General features: G+C 38.2%; 1 protein-coding gene across 1 annotated transcript; it reads right to left on the minus strand.

Moving 5' to 3' along the window:
• Window positions 1–3,657: 3,657 nt before the first annotated feature.
• FBXO30 (F-box protein 30) lies at window positions 3,658–25,437 on the minus strand. Its single transcript, XM_045499929.1, has 3 exons — window positions 25,331–25,437; window positions 15,183–17,220; window positions 3,658–10,508 (listed from the first exon to the last, which is right to left on the minus strand). The coding sequence occupies exons 2-3, from the start codon at window positions 17,202–17,204 to the stop codon at window positions 10,305–10,307; spliced, it is 2,226 nt and encodes a 741-aa protein (XP_045355885.1). The 5' UTR covers window positions 17,205–17,220; window positions 25,331–25,437; the 3' UTR covers window positions 3,658–10,304.
• Window positions 25,438–26,362: the final 925 nt, after the last annotated feature.

Raw genomic sequence — 26,362 nt, forward strand, 5'->3', positions numbered from 1 at the left:
CCAGAAGGTGTTTTGAGCTAAGTGATCATGGAATGACATCAAAATGTATGGGATACAACAGGAGTAGTGATTAGAGGGAATCTGATGTCTTTCAGTGCCTGTATTAAAAAAAGAAAAAGGTTACATCAATGATCTAAGTTTCCACGATGAGAAGCTGGTAGAAAGCAAATTAAACACAGGTAAAAATAAGGGAAATAACAAACAGAAGAAGCAAAAGTCAGTGGCATGTAACAGACAAACAAGGGAGAAAAATTAAAAAGGCAAAATTGGTTCTTTGAAAAAATTAATAAATTCTTAATCTCCTATCAAAAGCGGTAAAGTAAAACGAGAAAAGGATACACAAATTACTAATATCAGCCATGAAAGATGAGCCATGACTGCAGATCTTGGAAACCCAAACATAAGAAGGTGTCCCTTTCCGGCTCGGTGCTCCCCCACCACCCACCCACCCCCCCCCCCCGCCCCCGCCTCCGCCTCCGCCTCCGCCTCTGCCCCTCGGTCCGGGCAGCTGCCCTCGAGAATGAAGTCCCCTTGAGCCGCACACTACATTGCTGTTCAGAATTAGCCCCACACATGAATTTTGGTCATAAAATTCTCCAACCCATAACATCCCTCTGAAGCCTACTAATCTATCAACGTTATATCCTCAGGACTATTATTCTAATTTTGTAAACCGAAAGTAATTGGTGTTCTATGTGGCTCAGTCATTACACTGAGTTACATTCAAGGAAGCATGATTCATAAGTCAAAGTGGTTTTAGAGTAAGAATTCCAAGCGGTTTTTGTCTCTGCCAAAGAACATAAAAACATGTCACACATAAGCTACATTAATATTTCTCAAAACAACCTGGGGCTCTCCTACCATTCTGATACCCTGGACCCTAAACTTTCCCAAACTTTTCTCCACTCTCTTTTCTCCATGCCTTGCATGTTTACCCCATACTACTCCAGCCTTCCTGATAGAAAATCTCCCCACTGTTTCTGCATCACACTGGACCAGTATGGGGAAAATACAGGATGTGGTAACTTCCCGGTCCTCCCTTGAGCCCAGAGGAGTGAAACATAGAGGCCTTTCAAAAATATGATTCTTCTATTCTCTCTCTCAAGAAAGTCTTCTGAAATTTTTTTTTTTTTATTTTTATTTTTAAATTTTTTTTTTCAACCTTTATTTATTTTTGGGACAGAGAGAGACAGAGCATGAACGGGAGAGGGGCAGAGAGAGAGGGAGACACAGAATCGGAAACAGGCTCCAGGTTCTGAGCCATCAGCCCAGAGCCTGATGCAGGGCTCGAAACCACGGACCGCGAGATCGTGACCTGGCTGAAGTCGGACGCTTAACCGACTGTGCCACCCAGGCGCCCCTGAAATTTTTCTTAAGACCAGAATTCAATACTTTCTTACTCTCTTTCCAGTTTTCAAGAAAGAAAAAACCAGAAGATAATTCTGGTTTTTAATTGTCCCTGGTTTTAAATAGCCAGGGTTTTTTTAATAAGAAAAATCTAATGTGGGAAGGAGGGACTACCAAATTGGGAAATTTGCATTTGTGGTAGGCTTCAGGGGACACGATTCTCCCCATTCCCATATACATGCTCATTTGCAACATGACTTTGCTGCTCTTCCCATTGAGGTAGAGTCTATTTCTTCATCCCTTGAATGTGGGCTTGGACGTGTAATTGCTTTGGAAAATGGGACTTTAACAAATATGGCAAGCAGTGACTTGGAAAGGGTTTGCACAATGGGACGTACTCTCTCGCTGTTCTTGCCACTGTCATGGAAATAAGCCTGGGCTAGCCTGATGTATGATGAGAGACATACGGCCTAATCATCCCCATGACCCCAGCCAACAGCCCGCCAACTGCCAGACATGTCAGTAAGGCTGTCTTAGATCATCTAACCTCCAGCTGACCCATCAGCTGACCATGGATGTGTGAGCCAACCGGACAGAGATCAGCCAAGTCAAGCCAGTCTAGAATAGCCCAGCCAAGTAATCATGAGGTAATTAAACATGTTTCAAGTCATGAAGTTTTGGGGTGGCATGTTATGCAGCAAAAGCTAACTGAAACAGCATTAAAAAGTATTCAATCATTTTTCATGATTAGTTCAACAGGCATCTAGGTGTGTAAGCCCCTCTGCTAAGCACAGGGACCCAAAGCCAAGTAAGACGTGGTTTCTAGCCAGAGGGATCCGCAAGTTGTAAGTGTACAGATACCAGCAAATAGATAATGGCAGTGCGGTATGATAAATACTGAAAAGAGGTATGAACAACAACAACAAAAAAGTGGGGTGGGGGGTCATAGAGTGACTCAGTGGCTTGGGATAGTTCAGGAATTAACAGGTGGTATCAGAATTGGATCCTCACCAATGAACCAAAGTTTTACCAAAGAAGTTGGGGAGAGGGCATTCTAGACAAAAGAAAAGCATAAGGCTGAGAGACATGAAAGCGTATAAGGTGTTCGGGAAATACAGAAATGTAACCTGCAAGGAGATGGAATAAGAAGTGAGGATTAAGGAAATACGGGTCAAATAATGTATTTGGTAATAAGCCCCCAACTATTATAGAAATATCAAATTAAGTAAACAAGAAATCATTAAGTGAAAAATCACAACAAAGTTATGAACATACAACAAAGAGTATGAATCATCACAATTATTTTCTTCCTCCCATTCTCTTCGACTTCAGACTCCGTTGCAGTGAGAAAAGCTATTACAGCGCAAGTCGCCCTGTGTCATTCGGTTAATTCAATTATACTTGTTCAGCTTGGAGCATATACACACTTCAAGGCATATGTATCCCCAATTATGTCAGAGGCACAGTTATCTGCAAAGCAATTTAATTTTTTTTTTAATTTCTTTTATGTTTATTTTTGAGATAGAGAGAGAGACAGAGTGCGAGTGGGGAAGGGGCAAAGAAAGAGGGAGACACAGAATCGGAAGCAGGCTCCAGGCTTGAGTGGTCAGAACAGAGCCCGACATGGGCTTAAACCCACCAACAGCGAGATCACGACCTGAGCTGAAGTCAGATGCTCAACTGACCGAACCACCCAGGCACACCACAATTTAATTTTTTTAACATAGAATATAATCAATTATTTTCTAAATTCAGCTCCTTAGAAAACAGTGGAAAATAATTGTAATAATTTAAAGGAATATGAAAATAACTTCTTCCCAAAGTCATGAAAGCAAATTTGTTAATAAGGGTGTTCCTAAATACATAAATAAATGTATTGTGATCATGTGTATTTTACTGCACTAAAGAATATCTCTTTAAACTATTTGGGGAAGATTTATGTAAAGAACCATCTAAAGTGAATCTCTGCCTAAACCCTTTCCTTCTTTGGAACTTGTCCATGCGTCCATGTGTCTGGCATAATTACTAGGTATTAGGAGGAGAAGGAAGGGGAGGAGGAGAAAGAGGAGATGAAATGGAAGAAGTAGCAATTCCCTGTGTAACCTTAAGCACATCACAACCTTCCCAAATCTAGCCTCCACTGTGCATGGCATGAGTGTTCAATAAATGTGTGTTGAATGAACAAACACGTTGACAATCTCAGCTTTGATTTCTCCAAACAGAAAAGGAGACACTACCTGATCATTCAAGTACCTACCAATCCCAAGACTCAAATGTTTTCCCCATGAGATAATACGAAAGAATACAAAATATATACAAGGGTTCAATTTATTAATTTAGTCTTATGTAATACATCAATGTATTTGCTCTTTAAAAGGAACACAAAGTATAAAACTATAAAAAGATGATCCTGAAAATTATACAAATTGTTTTCAAAGCATGATTTTAAAAACAGACCTTTAAAAAATGTGATTGAGATGTTCCCCAAGGAATCATAAGAAAAGGTAAAAGATGAAAGATGAACATTGACATGGAAGCCAATTTTTCACTGTCCAAATTCTATGAAAATAACGAAATCGTGATGAATTACAACTTCACTTCTGTGCTGTTACCAGGACTTCTGTGATGGGATTCATGAATTTCATTAGGACTTTAAGCTGAATAAATCTGTCAGATTACTAATGCTGTAAATTAATTCTAAACCATAACTTGAGCATTTTATAAACCTTGAGAACAAGGTACTTTTTGGCTTTGGTAAAAATTACTCCTACCCTTCATAATTGTGGTTAAATACATATAAAATTTTAAAGTGTACATTTCAGTGTCGTTTAGTACATTCACAATGTTGTACAATCAACACTATCTTCTAGAATATTTTCATCACTAAAACAAAACCAGTACCCATTAAGCAGTCACTTCCCACTACTCCCACCCCTCCCTGCCCGCCCCTCACAAACTGATTCCTGTCTCAATGGATTTACCTATTCTGGATATTTCATGTAAATGGAATCACATAATTTGTGGCCTTTTGTATCTAGCTTCTTTCATTTAGCATATTTTTCAAGAAATACCATATCCTTTAGCACTTAAGGAGAAACTATTAATGTAAACCATGGGGGAAAAGGATATACTGGAAAACTAAATGACACCTGAGGTAAGTGAATGAGTCAGTGCAATTATCTTTCAGAATGCATTCAAGTTTCCAGGACTGACTGGTGTTTAAACACTGATCAAATGAACAATACAATTTTAACATTTTATATGCAGCATTAAAATCTTAAGAATTCATTTCCACTGAATTATTAACCATTGAAAGCAATTTATTTCATGTCAGTTTTTCTCACGAGGCTATTGGAATGTTGTAGGGAATGAATACCATTCTCTATTTCAAATCCCTTTCTAATATAAGTCCTAGTTTTTTAAAGTTATCAATTAATATAAAAGACACCCACTTGACATCATTAAATATTCACTGGGTAATTCTATTCTTGAATAGATGTTATACTTGTGATCACTTCTATTTCTATGGTTTGATTTCTTTTAATCAAATAATGTAGTTAAAACTGAATGCTGATACTTCAGTTTTTCGATACTACAAACTTGTCAACTGAGACTTTAAAAGAAGCTAAATATGTTACTTAATCAAATCTAAACTTACTGGCCCAAACTACTAAACATGTGCTGATTAGAAGAAGTTTTTAAAAACTCTATATACTTCATCTAGGTTATTTTGATCTCCTGGTCAGAAAATTGAAGCATTAATGACAATTAACATGGAAAAGGGGATTTCAATGAAAAAAAAAATTGCAGGACAGCAAAGGGCAATATCTCCGATCTTCAACTTCAATCTTTTGAGCAATAACACATTATTGCTACTGTTTTTATATCATTACATCACTGAATATTAATGCAACAATTAATTTTACTCTTTGAAAGGGGTATGGAAAGCTACCTCTAACCTTTGCCAAAGAACGAACCAACATGTACACCAACCTATGTACCTCTTTAAGGATCTTGTCTGAGAAAAAGATACTTCTGGCAATTTATAATAGAAAATGGTAAAAAGTAATGAATTTGCTTTTAGTGGGAAAAGATAATTCGATGAGTTGGTGGGTCTTAAGAGTTCAATGGAAATGCAGTTTTAGGACTTTCAAACACATGCACTATTAGCAGCACTAGAACTAGCTACGTACTGAAGAACCACTTCCTATCACAATACTTGCATGCAAATAGATTCATAAAGTGATTTGGAGGATGCCCAAAATTTTATCGGTGAAAAGAAACACTTATGTTGTCGGTTTGCTTCAAAAATACTTTTCTTCACAGTAAACAATACTCAGACCAGAAAATGTCAAAAAGAGAAAAAATTATAGGAGATTCATATCAATGACTTTTTACTGTATTTCCTTAGAGTACATTCATGAGACATCCTGGTAGCCCATTTCTTTGCAGTTATTAATGAAAAGTCACTCCCCAAATAACATATTTGAATGTCAAACATTCTGAATACAAAATGTCAGTTTTGAAATGTTCTAAGGTAAAAAAAAAGTACCTCAAGGTGTATCATCAATATCAAAAAGTACCATCAATATAGGTCAAGATGTATTAAAATCTACTTGGCCAATTCGTGAAGATTATACGTGCAAATAAATATACATATATATATAAACAATAAGCCTATATAGAATTTTACCAATCACAGATGCGAAAAAATACTTGGCAAAAACTCAGCAAAAAACCTAGTTTTTGCAAAGGACTTTCTGAAAAACACACATACTTAGTTTCTTTCTAGTTTTTTTCCTCTTGGTATTGCCCAATATTTCTTTCTAAAACACTTATTAGGAATCAAATATGCCAGGCAACAACATTTTCCAAAGTAATTTCCTTATATCTAAATGTCCCTTCTTTCTGAATTAGTAAAGTAGAAAAGTAAACCTGGTGAGGACACATTTCTCTGAAATATCCCCATACAATCATATCCCCATACAATCATCAGTACCTGAACTTTGAGTACCTCAATTTTGTCATCATTAGAACAGAAACTTGAAAGGACTTATCTTTTGAACTTACTTTGATCTTTTAAATCAAAGAAAATAATTACATAAAAAGTGACATTAAAACAAAACCATCCTTCCTCTCCCTTATTTTATTTAGAAAGAAGTTTACAAGAATTGGTCTTTACTTACACAGCTCAAAACTTGTTTGGAAATCAGATTTAGGTCAAATCCTAACAAAACCCATCACTGAATTAAATTAAATACAATGGATGAGTCACTCATGAGTTGATTTTCTTTAAAGGGATAACTAACATTCCCTTACTTTCTAGGCCTCATGAACCTGTTAGGTAAGACTACTTAGAGGAGTATTTAGATAATCAAACACATATGAGAGAAATCCTTCCCAGGGGAGACTTTGTCCTTTGGCCAGTCTACTAAGAGACTGAGGGCTAGCTGCTTTCTTCTACTGCAACCCTAAACCTCCACCTGCAGGGGACCCAATCCTGTCACCTTCTGACATGGTGTGTCATGCATGAAACAATTTTTAAATGTCTGCATAACTATTCCTTAGAAAATTTTTACAATTAATAAATCCTAGATCTTTTTAGGTTGGGATACAAAATATGAAGAAATCTATTTTGCTTCTAAATGCCAAAAACTGCAAATTGCTAGAGGTTAACAATATGCTATCAATATAGTAATGGAAACTACCATATCGTCAAGGGATACGGAAGTTTTGTTGAAAACCTCATTATCTGTGAAGTTACTAAGATCCTAATATCCACTGTCAATAACAGCAACTACATTGATGGGATATGTAGCACAGGCTCAAAGACTAAAAAAAGATTACCAGATTATCAACCTTTAATATCTCTAAATGATAGGGTTGAAAGGATTCCTACAAATATTTTTGTAGGATTTAATCCAGTATATCTACGTCTACTCTTTTTGTTTATCCTAGAAATCTAATATGTTCACATGACTCTGCAACCACTAAACAAGAATGGATGATGACAAGGCTAAAGGTTAATGCTAATGAACTGTAAGTTGCACTGCAATTTACTTTGAACAGAAGAAACACAAGTGAAATACTAGTAATAACACCAGTAAAACTGAAACACTAGTAAGTCCTAGTTTTTTAAAAAAATGTCCAACCACCATGGCACCCAATGTATTTTGTCATACAGCTATAAGATTGACACAACATACATCACTTAATTTAACCATTAATAACAAATTACCATTACTCTTAATTTTGGATTACACGTGTGTATATACTCAAACATACTGACTCCAATAGTACATCATTCAGGAGAATAGCTGGCATGTCCCAGGCTCTTCTCTAAGTTCTCAGACTTACAGTGCATCAGAATCACCTGAAGGCTTTTGTTAAAGCAGACTGCTGTTTCCTTCATAGAGTTTCTGATTAAGTCTACAGAGAGACCCAAGAATCTGCATTTCTAACACATTCCCAGATGATCCTAGGAACCCCTACTGTTAAGTGACCTGTGAGTCTCAAAAGGCAATTACAGAGACAGAAAAGATAGAGAATGAGAAAAACAGAGACATGCAGTTCTAGGGAAGGAGGCAGCAGATAAAATTTAATACAGGTATTTCCTTCCATCCTGACACCTGCCCTTTATCTTGGTCAGAACAAACTAAGAAATCAACAGACTCTCAAATGACAACTGACACACAAACCTTTTCACGCTTAAACACCTAGATAGATTGTTCCCATTACAAGTTTTAGAAAAACAATATAGCCAGAAACTCTTCAGCCTTTCAATACCCCTAGATGAGACTAATTTCAGGAAGACACTGAAAAGGCACAGAAAGTCAATGAGTTTTCCATATTAAAAAAAAAAAAAAAATGCCCACCAGTAAAACAAAGGTGAGCAATGATAATCAACAAACTTTTACAACATGCACAAAATGTACACTTATTAGAAACACTGTGTTTGGAATTTCTCAAACAAGTATTAAAAGTTTATTTCAAAGAAAGTTTTTCTTTTTAAGTTACTGAGCCACATAAAGGGAAAATATTAATTTTATTAGAATTTGAACAAATGCTGCACAAAGAAAACATTTTAACAAAATCATATGGTGGCATAACAAACAAAAAAGAAAACAGCCAAAGATGTGTAAAAGAAATATAAGGTGGAAAACTGTTAAATATCTCATGATCCAGTGTGGAAACAAAAAGTCTAAACTTAAAAACCAAACAAGCACAACCATAAAACAAAAAGTTAATGTTTGTGCTATCCTAACCAGACACATTCTTCAGCAAAACTTTAAGAGGCAGAGTTATATTTTACAGTATTTGATATCTTATTTCCGACTTTTTTCACAGAAATAGTATAGAATTCAATCTCACAGTTGAAGTTTCAACATGGAGAAATAATTATGCTATTAATTAAAATGACAGGTGAGGCAAAACAACTGATTAGCCTTTAATGCTAGATTTCCAACTGTAATAAGGATGTGATCCAACCAAAAGAAGTCTTAAGTAGTTGAGAGTTTTTTTGCTACTGCCCAAGGAACACCTCTGCCCAGTCTGATTGCCGTATATGGTAATCAAGACCCTAATAACAATAGAGCATTCTCAGGGACAAATGTAAGAAAACATAAGAGAAGTTTGATGTTTTATAGCAAAGTAACTTGTCACCATTTCAGACTACTAAATGCCAGGAGTTACTTAAAACAAATTATTTAAGTATATGTCCCCATCTTTGCAATTTATTTCTAAATACTGACACCGTATATTCATTTTTTTAAACTGATTAATTAACATCAGGTGAATTATGGTGTATATCAGTTTGAAAACTATAATAAAGTACCTCAACAATAAGACTTTGAGTATTTTTCTGTTATACCTTGATCTTTACACAAAGATGCAATTCTTACTATTTTGGTAGAGAAGTCTACGGGAAATAAACTTGGAAATGTGTTAAAGAGATTGTCAACCAAGACAGGTTTCTCCATTTCATGATTGTCATCTTACAAAGACACCGAATTTCACATTGTTAAACGTCTTAAAACAATATAGTTGTGATTTATAAAAAGGCAAAATTTTAAATGCTTAGTTAAGCCCTTTGCATTCTGAATATCTGAAATTTATTCACACAATGTGCCCAACCCAAACTTTAAATGAGGTATATTTTCTTCTCTCCAAATATCAGAAACCTAGCAAATGCAGAATATGATGAACAGTTTCAAATTAAAATAAATTCACAGGCTTTTTGTTTTCACTTTAACCTGTCATAAAACACACTGCCATGAGTCTTTGGATGCGGTGTCTAACAAAAACGAAAAGTTGCATATGGTCATTCTCTGTATGAGAGCTGCAAATATATAAGGTGAAAATATTTTTGTGAGTCTTTTTAAAACATGATAAATGCATTACCAAACATCTGTCATGATTTTAAATATTACCTAAATATATATTAAAGATCATCTGTGTATCAACAATTGTATAAGGGGAGCACTAGAAAATAAAAATCTTATAATGATCTTATGGCAGTCCTTAAGCAATTGAATGTTTTCATCTGAAAAACAAATGCTGAAAAAATTTGATTCAAAGTTTTGCTTTTTGAATGCATGGGCTATAACCCACAGAAAACATGAGGAATAAATTGTTTGGTCAGGATCTTGTTAGTTTAAGAAGCAAAAAATTTAAAAACCAAAATATGCACACCATTAAAAATACTAGTTCTGAAAATTATGTAGCTAAAAATTAAATCACCCTGTCCAGCAAGTTCCAAAAATTTCACACATTTCAAACATTAAGGCAACTTTTTTCCAACTAAACAGGACTTTATAAAAATATATGTCACTTCAAAACATTATATACATAGTGGCAATAAATTTAGCTAGTTGTAATCTTTAATACAATGAAGTGTCACATATGACAAACAAATTATACTAGGTGCTTGCATGTATGTGCAAGTGGAGTTACAGTCTCTAAAGTACAGGTTTTAAAACTGAGCGAAGTGAACGTCCTTCTTTAGTGAGTTCTCGTGTCACACACATACACGGCAGTGGGATTGCTTCCTCCCGTTTCTCTACAACATTGTAACTGCATTTCTTCAAGTGGTCAGCCATGCTTAGGATGTCAGCAAATTTCCATTCATTTACAGAACAAAATGCAGTACTGAATCGCCATACCTAAAAGAAAATTCTACTTCAGATTTAAACAAGTCAATTTACAAGAATCAAAATACATTTCTTGGTCCAACTGCAGGCATTTGTACTGTTAGAGAAATAGCCAATATAATGTTTCAAGCAGTTAGCTACAAAACTGTAAATGAGTAAATCCATTTGGAGGCAAATCTGTTTACCAAATACCTGTAAATCACTTCTATGACATCATGATCTCAATAAATGCAGTAACCAAAAATAATAAAAGAAAAAACTCAACATTAAAAACTACATCCAACTAGACTTATTAAGCAATTTTTAAAAAATCATAACCTTGTTAATTCAGAGCTACTTCCTAAAATAATATATTGTACATTCTTTCATCCTATCCAATTGGCCACAGAGAACTATTCAGAGTCTGCAGATGCTGACAACACACATTATTATTTTTTCCCCCAAGTGTTTCTCCCATTCCTATTACACTATATGAAATATGCCAAAAAATACACTATTTAGAAGTACCCAAGGTACTTCGTAATATTCATGAATACAGGTACTTCAATTTATTCAAAATGTTTCTTAAAAATTTACATAAAAAAGCTTTTGTAAAATGAGTCAAATTTTATTCCAGATCATTGTAAAATGCATTTCTAGGCAAAATATCCACTTGCTATCCCTATTCATGTGTCTATTGGCAAAAATATGGGCTACTTCCCCTTTTGCTCACTCAACATCTCCAAGCCCTGAACAATGTTACCTTATTGGTCTAGCAATGACAGTTGTGACCCCTTCTCATCTTTACAGTTCTAAATATAAAGCTACCTGAACATAGGTGACAAGCAAGAATGGAGGACAGACTCGGGTAACAAGCATGAATGGGACAGATCAGGCCTAGGCATTCTAGCTAAGCTCATCAACAGGCACATGTGAAAGAACACTGAATACAATATAAACAGCAGATAACTCTAGAAAGTAACAGATTTCAGAAAAGACCTCAGCACTCACTCATTAGAGCTTCTCAGGTAAGGAGGGCAATGTCTTCCAGGGTGGCCAGATGCCTTCAAATTCTGTGGGAACACTTAGTTGTCAGCTGGCAATAGAGGTCACCGCTGTTCAGCACAGAGGGTACTTACTCCCTGTATCCCTTGGGGTTATACCAACCATTCCTCCTGCATGGAGTTATTTCCTATGAGTCTGAGAGAGCAGCTACCAACAGACATTACAGATGTCATCAGCATCCCTTACAATCCCCTATAGCTATGAAACTAGAGGAAGAATTAGGAGTTTTGTTAAACTTCAGCAGAACAAATTCGTTTAAGATTCAATGGTGGCAGACAGCCTCCCTACTTCCACACAATTAATTAAGAGTCTGGGGAAACAAACTCAGGAAAAACTGGATGATTCCCACCTCCTGATGACAAGGTTTCTTAGTCATGGGCCAATTGTTCTTTCAAAAGTATTCCTCAAGTACATTAGTGCCTGCTATATGGCGGTGCTGTGCTAGGCAGTAGATATTTTAGTTCCTAGAGTCTCACTTCTCAAGGAACTTACAGTCTGATGAAAAAAAACCTGACAATTCATCAGTTAATTACAAAACAGCAGAGTGCTCTAGTAGGGGAACATAACCAGGCGCCACACAAACACAGAGCAGCGCACCTCCCTGAAGGCTTCAGTGTGGGGTGGGGATTCCAAAAGGCTTTCCTGAGGAAGTAAGATCTGTAGAGTAAGCAGGAAATATAGTGAGAAGATGAAGAACGCAAGTTCCAGAGACAGGTTCCCTAGGTCTGAATGCATTAATTAGTTGGACAAGTTACTTAACTTCTCTGAATTTCAGTTTCTTCATCCATAAAATAGGGACAGTAGATTAAATAAATTAACAGAAGTAAAATGCTTATTAGCATACTGTCAGGCATATTGCAAATGTTCAAATGTAGGTATTGTGTTAGGGACAACATACTCGAAGGCTGTAAGTGAAGAACGCAAGAAAGAAAACATCAGGAAACTGTAAGTAAATCAACATAGGTGGAATATAAGAACAAGTGGAAACTGAAGACATAAGATTTATAATATGAATCTTACAATTTGAGATTATAAAAAAGTCTTAACTGTTTCATTAAGGAATCTTTCTCTATCCTGGAACAATAAACAAACATGGAAGTTTTTTGTTTTTTAAATTTTTTCTCAATGTTGATCTATTTTTGAGAGACACAGAAAGAGAGAACATGAGCAGGGGAGGGGCAGAGAGAGAGGGGGACACAGAACCCGAAGCAGGCTCCAGGCTCTGGACATTCAGCACAGAACCTGATGCAGGGCTTGACTCACGAATGGTGAGATCATGACCTGAGCCAAAGTCAGACACTCAACTGACTGAGCCACCCAGGTGTCCCAAAGTATCTTGTTTTTTTAAAAAAAATTTTTTAATGTTTATTTATTTTTGAGAGACAGACTGTGAGCGGGGGAGGGGCAGAGACAGATCAAGTCATGATGCCACCGTGAGTTCGAGCCCCACGTCGGGCTCTGTGCTGACAGCTCAGAGCCTGGAGCCTGCTTCGGGTCCTGTGTCTCCCTCTCAACCTGCCCTCGCGCCCTGCTCATGCTTTCTCTTTCTCTCTCAAAAATTAATAAACATTTGAAAAAATACATATATATTTCTAAGGTGCCTGGGTGGCTCAGCCGATTGAGCGTCTGACTTCAGCTCAGGTCATAATCTCGCCATTTGTGAGTTTGATCCCCACACTGGACTTGCTCCTGTCAACCTGTCAGCTCAGAGCCCAATTTGGATCTTCTGTCCACCCCCCTCTGCCCTTCCCCCCCACCTCTCTCTCTCTCTCAAACAATGAAACATTAAAAAATATACTTAAAACAAGAAAATATTTCTCACTCTAGTCCTTATGGAGAGAATACGCTGGAGAAGGACCCAATTAGGAACAGAAACCCAGTTAGGCTCTCTTGCGGTAAGCAAGAGAGAGCTGAAGGGGACAGATCTAAGGAAATGGCAGTGCAAACAATAAAACAAACCGGAGTGGTATGAAGAAGGGAGACTCAGGAAGACTTTGTGATTACGTAGACGTGGAAATAAAGGGGGGAAAAAGAAGTCAACCCTACCTCCCAAACTCCTAGTTTAGGCAATCTGATAGATGATAAGGCCACCTGCTGAGATTAGGGGGGATAGAGATATAGATGTAGAGTAGGTTGGACATGCTGAGTTTGATGGCCCTGTGAGACAGTCAAGTGGAAATGTCCAGGAGATGCTTGTCCAGTCTAGAGTTCAGGAGAAAGCAGCCAGGATACAGATGTGTGAGTACTCTGCGTAAATGATGGCAATTTAAACTCCAAGAGTAGATGAGATTTTCTGCAGGAACAGAATTCCCAGAAAGTATGTTACCTCATAGGTCAATACTAATGAGCAAGGACAAAAAGAGACCACGCTCAGAGTATCCCATCCCGAATGGGAGAAAGACACCACGTCACCTGTATGTGTATGCAGGTACACAGCAAGTATGAAACCTTCTGCCACTAGAATTCCCATTTGGGAAAAAAATGATAAAATAGTGTATTCATTTGTTGGTCAAAGCTTCACGAGAGCACAAAAGATGTAGAATTCTATCCTGAAAAACTGGAGCAAATGAATAAAAGTCAGAGAAAACCTAAGGGTGATAAGAACAAAGTAGCTAGAGATTTGAAACCTGTGCAACCAAGGTGAAGATTCTTCCACTTTATAAAATGCAAAATGTCACATTATAAATGTTCTAAAATGAAAATCTGCAATAGAAGATACTTGTAATGCCTTCTAGTTTCTCTTAGATGGTACCTCAGAAAGTGGGCAAAAGTAGGGGCCCCAGGGTGGCTCAGTCAGTAGAGCATGCGACTCTTGATCTCAACGTTGTGAGTTTGAGCCCCATGATGGGCATAAAAATTACTTTAAAAAATAATTAAAAAATTATAAAGATAAAAAGAAGGTGGATGAAAGTAGACTTTTCACAAGAGAAAATGGTGGAGCCAGGATTCGTTCCCAGGTCGGCCTCAATCCCCAGCACAAGTCTCCAATATGCAACACTCTCTTGTACAGTCCTACATCCAGAGCCCCCACCCCTAGTATCAAGTCCAACTACCCTACTCTTACCTCACTTCAACCTAACACATTTCCACATCTATCCATTTATGCTCTCTATCCCCCCAAATACTCCACTGATCACTTACTAATAGAAGCACTTGTAACTTTTTTCATCTCTCCCTATTTAAGTTCTACCTGAAATAACCAAATTCTAAGAAAGAAATTGCTAGGAATGGAGAGAAACTGCCAATTGTAAGCAGTGAAAAACCTTGTCCTCGCTTCCTTCATCGTCCTATAGTGAAAATGTTTCAGATGGAACTCAAAATAGAAGGTGGTTAACATGGATTCAAAAGGAGTTGTTACGGAAGAATTGAATAAGGACAGAACTGCTCAACTAAAACAACACAAGTGGCCTCTTACACATCAGAATGCCAAATTAGAACTCAATACTGGGATGTCTGCAGTAAATATGTGATTATGACAAACAATTCTAGCCTAGTTTTCTATTAACTATCATTATGTTTAAAAAGTCTGTCAGATTGAAGAATGGTCAATTTTTCAACAAGATCTTAATTTTATTAATTCTGCAACATTAAGTGTCTACCATATGTCAATTAAGGAGATGATACAGTTGAGATTAAACTAACCTTTTCTTTTATTTGCCATGATGAATTTCCTTCTGGATACTTCTTTTTCCCCCACTGCAATATGACCATTCCACGCGACTGAAGCAGGCTGCCACATACATCCCTCATTAACTTGGATACACATGAGAGCTGGCATAAACTGAAGCCATCAAGAAAGCCTGCAATATGTTGTAGGACCTCAAAAGGAAGACTACTTAGATGGTCACTATGTAATCCCAACACACAGTTTCTAGCAGGCTCCACTAATACTGTAGATACACAAGGCTGAACTCCAAATGACCTCAAATGGCGGTCATGTATAATCTTTGCTCCTTGGGTTGATGGACAAAATCTACGCTGAGAGTAGGTACAACCATAATATGCTAAAGGACACCTCTGTTCCATCCAGCCATTGAGTCCAGCATGAATGTCACCATGCACATTCTTAAAATGGGAAGAAAATTCTTTTCTTCTAAATAACTGTCCACAAACAAATGTAAACATTGAACGCTGCTTGGGTTGATACCTAGCGACACATTCCAATACTAAATCCAGCCCAAGTGTCTGAAAAGGACTTGGATTTGAAAGCTGTGGATTGGCATGATCACAAGCAGAAGCTGAAGCTATCTCCCCAACCATTGTATTTGTAGCTAATATTGCAGATGGAAGTGAAAAAGTCTGAGTCCCAAAATCAATGTGATATACATCAACCATGCGACTATCAGATATACCCCTCCCACCTGGAGAATCTCCTAGACAAAACAGTAATGCTGCTGTGATTAGATCTATTCCTTGGAGGCCCATTGGATCTTCTGCAACTTCCAAATCTGATGTATCTACTGCTTTATCTTCTTTTGGTTTGGACCAACATGAATTAGAAAGAAATTTGAATGAAGGAGGATGACTGAAAGATAAGACATCCACATTCCTTAAGTCCCCTAAGTCTACTTTTCTCCAACACAATTCTCCTTCATCCTCACCATCTGGCATGAGGATGTGCTGAACTGTGCCATTAGGCAAAGCATTAAGTTGTGCTGCTACTGAAAGTGAACTGGAAGGATCTGAAGTGCCATCTGATGCTATACATTCTCCATTTGTTAAGTTACTTTGTTTTGAATCACCATGTAATTTCTGACTTTGGTCTATGGCCTGTGTACATATATTTTCCAAAGAAAAGCCATTACAAAGAGCAGAAGCGCCATAAGAACTGGTGTTCGAGTCATACAATAAATCACTTGAGCCATTTTGTTCAGACTGGAAATTCAGACTTGTATCATTATGATCAATTCCACCTACTGCTCCTATCTCCTCCTCATAAAGATGGTCCTGGTCTTTCAAGTGTCTATTCTGCAAGCTTTCTCTGGCATTTTGCTCTTCATTCACTTCATTTGGGGAAGCACAAAGACTTGTACTTAACATGCCAATGTCTCTTGTGGCGGTATTCAGGATATCTAAGGCAGCAGCCAAACTTCTGGTTGTTTCTACAGTAGCTTGATAAAGTGCACCATAAGATTCTTCATCAACAGATACCAAACCATTAGTATGTGGTATTTCCGGGACACTTGATTTAACTGAGATTTGTTCTCTAGGTTCTGCCACTTTATCAGTTGCTTTTGACATCATGGTGGCTACTTTGAGAGACTCTAAGAGCATCCTTTGGTCTTGAAGGGCCAAGGCCATATCTAATTGTGCCACTTCATCGACATCTCTGCTTAGATTTTCATACGATTTCCGATCTGCGTAACTAACTGGCCATCGGTTCCACTCCATAGTACAGCACACCACACTTGCAGGACACATTTCCAGATGTTCAGCAACTTTATTTCGAGCCATTGTAAACGGACATCCGAAATCACTATTTAAGCAAGGCACTCGTTCAAATGGACATAAAAGTCGATGCTCATCAGCTTTACAAGAATGGAAAACTGCTCCACAAACCAGTGGACAACCAATCAAGTCACAGGAAATCCCAGGCTCCGGTCTGATCATACACCGTCTACTGACACAAGTCACACAGTGTGAATGCTGCAGCTCCTCCTCCATAATGGCCAGTCCAGCTCTAGTTGTTGAGATGGAAAAAAGATAAGAAGTTAGGCAAAAAGTGGTCGATTTTTAAAAATTGTTGAATAATATAAATCAAGTCATAAAGGTGTACTGACTTACTGCAGGATGAAATACATAAAATAAACATATTTAACAAGTTTACTTTACATACAATCAGTCCATCTTGAAACAACTTAAGCACTTCAAAGAACCGCAGTTCATTTTCATATATCATATAACAATATGCCTAAAGAGGTCAAGTGTTTCAAAATACTTGAATTCTAGTATACTGTGTAGTATAAATTGATGCCAAAAACAAATTAATGTATGTCTAACTTCTAAATTCCAAGATGTTTTAGCTTTTATTTTTTTAAGACTGATTCTGAAGCACCCAGACTGCAGAAATCTCATCATTTCTTAAAAGGGAATGATCTGAATTTCATGAATATACTTAACTAAAAGTATTAGAAGCTTTTGTTTTATTCCCTCTAAATATACGAATTCATTTAGGATTTCGTCTATTGATCACTCCTTCTACATAGTGATCACCATAGTGAGCCTTAATTAGAACACAGAGGGAATTTACCCACAAAACCTAAGTTCCAGTTCAGTTGGTGGTTATGGGCAAATCACTTACTTCTGAGGGTCACAGTTTCCATTCATTCATCAAACATCTATTTATTGTTTAACTAGTATGCACCAGGCACTGTGTTTGGTGTGGCAATATAAAGATTATTAGTAAGACGTGGTGCCTCCTCTCAATGAACTACAGCAGGTCAGAGACACAACAGTAAAAATCATGTCACATCATTATGTGACCGATTTGACAGAAGTAGAATGATAACATGGAGAACGTAATTATCAGCATGGTAGGGGCTAGAGAATTCACAGTAGTCTTGAAAGACGGGAAATCTTAAGCATAGGAGGGGAGACTTGGAAAGGTAGGGAAGTATTCAATGTTGAAATAATGACATGTAAATACAGAAAAGTAAGAATTGGCAAAACATATTCAGGAACTTCAAGTTTCCTAGTGTTGCTGGATCATAAGGTGAAACACTACATAGCTGTGGGAGATGAGGCAGGATACTAGAAATAAAGCAAATCATTAAGACTGCGCTATATGCTACTCTCAGGAGGTCAAACTTGAAGTAATAGGAAGTCACTGAGGATCTGAGCAAAGAAATAGTATCTATAAAATATTAGGAGGGGTTTACAGATACCTAATGGTCTTTCCTGCCTTTATCAAGAAAAATTTTATACAAAAATAAGAGAAAACATCAGCAAAATATACTGATATAAGTACTGACACTATGCACTGTTTTTTTTTTCTCTAATCTTCAACATCTTTATTGATTTGTTCCTATGAGCAGTAAAAACTTAAAAAACTATTTCATCTTTAAAAACCTAAGTAATAAAACAATATCCTCCTTCTACTACTATTCTTTTTTCCTAGTCAAGCTTTCAGAAGGGAAGAAAACAAAAACAAACCTTCAACTCTCCCATGTACTCTTCTGCCCTCTAATCAGTCTTTATTTTTACCACCAGTCATTAAAATGGCTCTGAGATCCTCAATGCTAAATCCAAAGGGCATTTTTTCCAGACCTCACCTTCCTTGGCCATTTCCTTTATTATGCTGACTATTCCCTCCCTTTTGACATATTTATCTTTCCTATAGTTTTCAAGATGTCACATTTCCCTGATTTTGTGCGCCCCCCCCACCCCCATCTCTTTGATTATTCTTTAATCTTTTCTTCTAAAATATTTCTCTTCTTCAGGGAGCATGTCATTTCTTGCTCATTCTATACATTCCCCTTGGGTGCTCTCAATTTCTCAAAAGCTTCAATTACCACCCATATGCTGAAAACTAATCTATACCACTTGCCCGGATGCCTCTTCCAAACTTTAGATCTGTACAGCCGATTGCTTATTATACATCTCTACTTCTACATGCACAAGCAACTCATCTCAACATTTCCCAAATTAAATTACATTGTCATAGATAATAATTTTCTGGGTAAGAAGTCGATTCTTAGCCTATTTTCTTCACTTCAGGGCATAAAAGATTACTAGCTCTCTGACATATTTTTCCACAAATTCTACCTGAGTTCCAGGTGGCTAATGTAAACTAACTACTCCCAAATTTGCTTTTTATTTTTCTCCAGTCCAGGGTTGATTTTTGCCAAACAATAACAAAAGTCTACCTAATACTGACAGAGCTCTTGATTAAGTGGAAAAATTTCTGAGTTGGTATTATGGCACTTACTGATGCCTGAAGGGTAAAAACCAAAGCACACATTTAACAAGAAAACTGTATCTTTAAATTGTGTTTAAAAATTACAAATTATGAGTTAAATACTTCTGCATGTTTATCCCCATAAGTTTTACAGGTTAAGACAGAACCTGTATGTTAAACACACACATGCTCACAGAGTCATAATAGAAGAAATGACAAGACTAATGATGACAAACATTTGTAAATTGAGCAGAGGTTCAAAGAGAAATGTTAGTAAGAATTAAGACAAATTTTACTGAGTGATTAGATTGTGAAAACAGCCGTAGCTTTCTTATTTTGCAATAAGACTGAGTTCTTCTCACGTGCTGAGGGGTTATAAGCCTGACTGTTACTAAGAGAGAACCTAAAAATACACGCAGTTCTAAAGAAGTGACCACTGCTCTCATAACTTGTAGAAACACTTTATGTTATGTGCACATCACATGACCACACAGGCAGAACACATCTCAAAAACATCACTTAATTCTAAAATAGCAACTGCTACAAACAACTAAGTTAAATGCAAAACAGCGACAACTTTGAAAGGAAGATGTAGAAGGGCTCTCAAGCTTCACAATAGTTTGTTCCACACTACTCCCCTCGAAATAAGAAAAACGTTTTAAAAAAAATAAAAAGGAATAAAAGCATCCACAGCAATGAGTCTACAATATTTATTTACTGAAGTAGACTTCGAAGGAAAAAAAAAACCACTAATTATGTATGTACCAATTTTATCCCTGATGTATATCATTTCATGTAATGTCCCTTAATACTCACAACAACCCACAGGAAACTGAGGTTCAAAAAGGTTTAAGTGACTTGCCCAAGGTCATCCACCTAGTAAGTGGCAGAGCTAGGATTTACGTCTGCATCTGATCAATGCACACGGACAACAACAGATATGTTTACTCATAAAAGCTTAAGAAAATAGGCAGTACACTTCAGTAACTGGTGATCCAATTTTAAGATGTTATTTGAGGAATGGAGATTACACAACTTTGCTTGTAGTTTATTCCAACACTTAGTCACCCCTGTGGTCAAGAAAGTCTTTTTGGTCCTTTGTAATTACAATAGCACATAACTTCACTTTGAATATAAGTGTTTAAAACTACTTTTAAAATAACCTACATTTGTAATACTCAGTATAAACTTATGGAACAAGAATACAAATTTAACAATTCTCAAAACGGCCATATAAAGTAGGAATCAAGTTTAATTCCATTTTACAAGTGAATATATTGAAAAATAAGTTAAGAAAATGCACTAGATAATACCCAAAGTGTATTCTGGGGTAGAATCCTCAGCTTAAAAATTTTAAACTTCCAGATCCATTCTTTTTCTAATCAAGATCATCACCAAATTAAATACACCTTCATAAAGTATTTTATAATTGGTCATAAACCCTGTGAAATGGGTTTAAAGCATCCGTCCCTGACTTATCAGTTGAACAGTGACACAGCAGACTCAGTAGAAAACAAGTTGCTAAAACTGAGCCTTCAAATTAAAGATAAGCTTAATTGAAAACTCAGTATTAAGTTTTCTTAAACTCTCTTTAAAAAGAATCTTAACATTCCATATAACATCTCTTTTAATTTACACTTAAAATTGAATGACTGGGAAAAGTCTCATTAGACTACAAAATGTTTGTAAATGATTAAATGCTTTACAATAGTGTCAATTTTCTCCCAACAGAAATTCTTGGCCAACTCATACTCTCTGACTGACAAGCAATCCATAAAAATAGTTTTTAAGACATGCCATTTTCCCATACAGTGAAATGAGGCCTTGTCATTTAAGGCTATTTGTAGACATAAAAATAACTGCCCTCAAAAACCCATTTCTTTATTTTTCCAAATTCATCAAAGTAAGTAAGGAGATAAATAAATACACCATTGCAAGTTAGCATGGCGTTACAACACTAAGTCAAGTCGCCCAAAGCACTCACCGCAGCTTGTTGCTACGTATGTCTCTGCTGGCAAGACCCATGCACACACGCACACCTCCCCTCCAACTCCCGCCTCGAATCTTAAGTCGCAGGGTAAATGTTACTTTCCACACACCAAAGACAAGGTATGGATCTCACATTATGCTGTGGACTCAGGACACTCTGCATTCTTCCTTGGTAATACCAGTCGCAATTCTTTAAGTAAATCGTTATCCTTTAATAACTACCCGCACAGGAAAACTTCAAGCTTCCTGAAGGAGACAGAACCATCTCTGTCTCATCCATTCTTGTGTTCCCTTATTCCAGACTGTGCCTAATTGGAGCTTCACTTATTTTAGAAACATGAATAAATGAAAGAATTATACTACAAGAAAGAGCCAAATGGATTCCAAAACAAAATGAGATTCCTGATGTCATGGGAGTCTAGATACTTCACAAAAAAATACAACCTTACAGACCTAGTATTAGACAATCAGACTGAGCCAAAATTACCTCACTGTACCAGCTATAAAAAGTCAGTAATGCTCAAACATTTACTGAGGACCTAAGTTATATGTTCCAAGCATTATATACAGAGTAAACTGACTATGAAAAAAGCAAATCAAAGGGAAAAGGAAGTCAAAGAAAGTTGATTTCAACCTCTCATTATTTTAAAATCTTAAAAAATAATAGTCATTAAAAGGTACAGGCGTAAATGTTTGCCTGTATATTGTCCCACTATTTTAACTCCCTAATCGACTCTGTGCCGTTTCAAAAAGAAAAGCAGAGAGAGGTGGAGGTGTGTGCACATGTGCACGTGCCTGAGTAGCTATATGGTTAAGAAGCTCCAAAAAGGAAGTGGCATCAGCCTACTGCTTAATGTTACAGCTACTATGGTACTAGATGAAACAGAATTCCACTTAAACAATAAAATGTTGTTTCAATGTAAGGCTGAAAAGGAACAATAGACAGACATGTTCAATTAGTTAACACAAGCAAGTTTACAACTGAAATCTGACATTTAGCAATCAGTTATAAGCGGCTCCAAGCAAGTCTCATGCTATAGTTGGAGGCACTGGTCATAGTAATACAATTAACTGTACAAGTAATACTAAATAGAAACACCTGCTGGGTGATTTGCAGATCAAGCGCAATCAGTATTAAAGACCATAATAAATCTATAACCTCAGTTGGACATGTTATTTCACTGGTTTAAAAAGGAGCGGGAGGGGGGGTGGCAGTGACTAGGCAAGATTGAAAATCCACTATCATTAAACTTCCAACTCAAAGCACATGCCCTCCTGATGAGTCCAAAATGGCTAAATGGGTTACACTGTATACATTCTTTGTATTCGATTTTGGTTCAGCCTTTTTATTTATAGAATCATGACTTAATTATATGGAATTTCTTTTCAAATTTTTAACTATTCCCCTTTTGATATAATCAAAACATATATCTTCTAGTCTAAATATGGTCATGAGTAGTTTATTCCAAAGTGAAGTTCTAACTGCTTGCAATGTTCTCCACTAAATAAGCAAATGAAACTATTACAGACTTAAATTAAAATAATATTAACAAATACTTAATACTCAGACCAGACCTATTTGAGCAGATACTCAGATAAAAATAATCCACCCAAATGGTGGTACTCAGCTTAGTGAAATGAGCATCATGGCAGAGGGGAATGGGCTTCTAAGGAATCTCAGCTTTGTGACCTTGAGGCTATTACTCTATTGTTAAAACAACCTGGAACTCTATAAAGGTTAGTTATAATTATATGCGCCCAACAGGATACAATGTATTGCTCAGAAAAAGATGTACTTCACTTTACACAACAGCCACATTTACATACACAAAGCTTAATGTAAAATAATGTTTTATATCAAGTCATTTGTAATTATAAAGCTTACCAAAAGCAACCGTATGAGGAAACAACCTATGTTAACATTATCCACACACACACAACAAGACCTATCCTTTTTATAAAAGATTTCTGGACTGGGTTTTAATTGGGGTATGTCTGTAATTATCTAACTGCCTACAGCATAAAAACCATTAGTCTAATGGTTCACATAGTTCTCACAAAGTTCAATCAAACTGAACATAGTTCATAGTTCATCTCGCATAGTTCATCAAACTGAAATTGAAATTAAATATCTTATATAGCCTTTTCATTGAAGACTTTGTCAAAGAATTCTACAAATACAATGTCCTTTTAATGAAACAGGCATAGGAACTCAGTTAAAAGATGTATCCAAAATCATACAAAATAGCACAGGGCTTACCCCACTGAAAGTCACATTTCTGTAATATACTACTAGATCAAAGAGTAAACACGCTTATGTGGTGACCTTAAAGTACCCCTCTAACTATATACATTATCTCAAAGTATTACCACTCTTTCATAGGTATTGTATTAGGATACTTTGTATTTTTTAAAAGTCTCCAATGGCAGACAGGGAGAAATACTGGGTTGAAATTAAACACCTAGCACACTTGGAATGCATAAAAGTTTGCCTATACCAGAAACTTCAGCTCTCTGGTAACACTCACAGAACTCCACCCGCTAACAAGTCCAGAACCACAAAAAAAGCTTATGTCACTGCATTAAAGTACTAGGTAAAAACAAGTTGGCAATGTAAAAGTTGCCAAAACACCATGTTATCCTCAATTAGGCTTCTGGAGTAAGAAACAGTGACTAAGCATAAAGAACAGTGATTCAGCGAAAACTGCATACTGGAAAATTAAACCCTTAGAAAAATCCTAAACATACATTTTATGCTATTCTTTTCCCTTTGCTGCGTCGAAAACTAGAGTGCTACTTTGTAAAACCTTAGCAAATATGAGCAAAGGCAAAAATCTGCTCATGTAACTTACTAGGTCTCTAAAGGATACAACACAGTATTGAAATGCAGCAAAATAAATAAATAAATAAATAAATAAATAAATAAATAAATAAATAAATAAAATTAAGTTTAAAAAGTTTGGGAGGTTTGTATTTAAAGAGTTTTAAATTAATCTACACGGATATCAGAATGCCCATAAATAGCTTCCTCTTGGATCATAGTCAACAAAGTAATTACGGAATAAAAGGTCAATTCCTTCCCAACCATCTTTTATCTGGGACTTACGACAGAGCTCAGGAGAAAAACAAGAGAGGGGAACGGAGTGCAAGAACCATGGTAAACAACATACTGTTCTGCCCGTCTCTCTATCCTCCCAAATACACACGTTAAAAACATACTCAAAGGAGGTTACTTTGAATTCAACGTGCACTCCGTGGCCTCCTTCCAAGCACTGTTCCACGGACAGGACACAAATAACTTGGAAATGGTCATACCCCTCAGATCCAGAAAATCAGGAAGTTTCTCTTTAATAAGGGCTCTCAGAGGCTAAGACTAAGATCCGCTCACTACCATGAATGGAAAAGTTACCAACTTCACTCATCCCGTGAAGACAGTAAATAATGCCTCCCAATCTTCCTTTAACCCGTCTGTCCCCAAACAACCCAAGTTTCCCAACGGCAAAAGGAAAGAGAAGCCGGGTTTTCAAGGTTCGGAGGGCTTCCCAAGTTCACCCCCCGCTTCACCCCTCCCTCCCCGGCACACGGACGGACACGCCAGCCAGGTGACACGGGGGTCGCGGCTCGCGCGTGGGTCGCCATTGCTGACCGCCTGCCTCCCCCGCGGGCCGGGCAGGACGACCTGCGCGGACGCCCACGCCGCGGACGCCCTGTGGGCGCGCCAGGCCAGGCCGGCCGGGGACCCGCGGGGCCGGCGCGGGCCGTGTTTACTCCGCCCAGGCCCGGCCCGCCGCCCCCCGAGGCCGCCGCCGCCCCGGCCGCGGGCCTCGCACTGCCCGGCCGCCGCCTCCGTCCTCGGGGCAGCCCGCGCCGCGCCGGCCTCCCCCGCCGGCCTCCCGACACTCACCGCCCCGCGCGGCCGAACCGCGGCCCAGGCCCTGGCTGCCGAGGCCGCCGTGCCCGGCTGCTCCGCGCGGTCCCGGCCGCTCGGCGCCCCACACCCCCCGTGCAGTCCTCCTTCTCCGGGCCTCTCAGCCCCGCAGGGCCGCCGCCTTTTCTCCTCTTCTCCAGCTCCTCCGCCTCCTCCCCTGGCGGCAGCCCTCCTCGCGCGCCCCGCCCCGCCCCGCCCCGCTCGGCCCCGCCCACCCGACCGGGCCCGGCCTCGGCGGCGGCTGCAGTCCCGGCGGAGACGCGCACGCTGAGCCCGGCGGGGACGCGCACGCTGAGTCCGACGGGGACGCGCACACCGCCCACGGATGCTCCAAGCGTAGCGGGGGAGTCTTGCAAGTCTCTGCAGTCTTGGGCTTCGAGCGCCCAGCCAGGGGATTCCCACTGGGCCCCACGTGGCTCCGCCGTGATGGTGCTCGTTCAAATCCTGTTGGACTTTGGAATCTTGTATTCCTGCAGGGAATCCTAGACCTGTACTGTTGGAATTGAGGAAGCAGGCCCAAGTACGGTGTTTTGTTTCCCTCCCTACATTGTAGGATAAGCTGCCAGATCCCTTAATTATCGGTGCGGTGCTCTTCCCCTTTTACGTCATATTCAGGAAGAAGCCAGCAGCTCTCGCTGAATCTTTGACGATGCTGCCGCAAACCTTTGTGCCTGCTAACTTTGTGCACCTGAGTCCTGTAGCTTAGTGACCCTTGTAGTGTTCCACCTACCCCCGGGACTGAGCTCAGCCCAGGATTCAGGCGTTGCGAAGCTTCACTGGAGCCCAGGCAGGTCTATTTCTGTAAGGGACAGAGGCATTCTACACACACAGACCACAGCAGCAAGGTTGTCTGCATGGAAAAGTGACAATCTAGCTGGAAGGATGCCTTGAAGCCACTTCTGCTGGAGACTTTACAAATGATTGAGGATTAAAGAAATATCAGATGGCCATATCAAAGAAATGGGGTTCATTATCCCGGTACTACCACTAAGCCTTGGTCTAGGCCAG

The sequence above is a fragment of the Leopardus geoffroyi genome, chromosome B2 (genome assembly GCF_018350155.1).
Source record: "Leopardus geoffroyi isolate Oge1 chromosome B2, O.geoffroyi_Oge1_pat1.0, whole genome shotgun sequence".
NCBI classification, from domain to species: Eukaryota; Metazoa; Chordata; class Mammalia; order Carnivora; family Felidae; genus Leopardus; species Leopardus geoffroyi.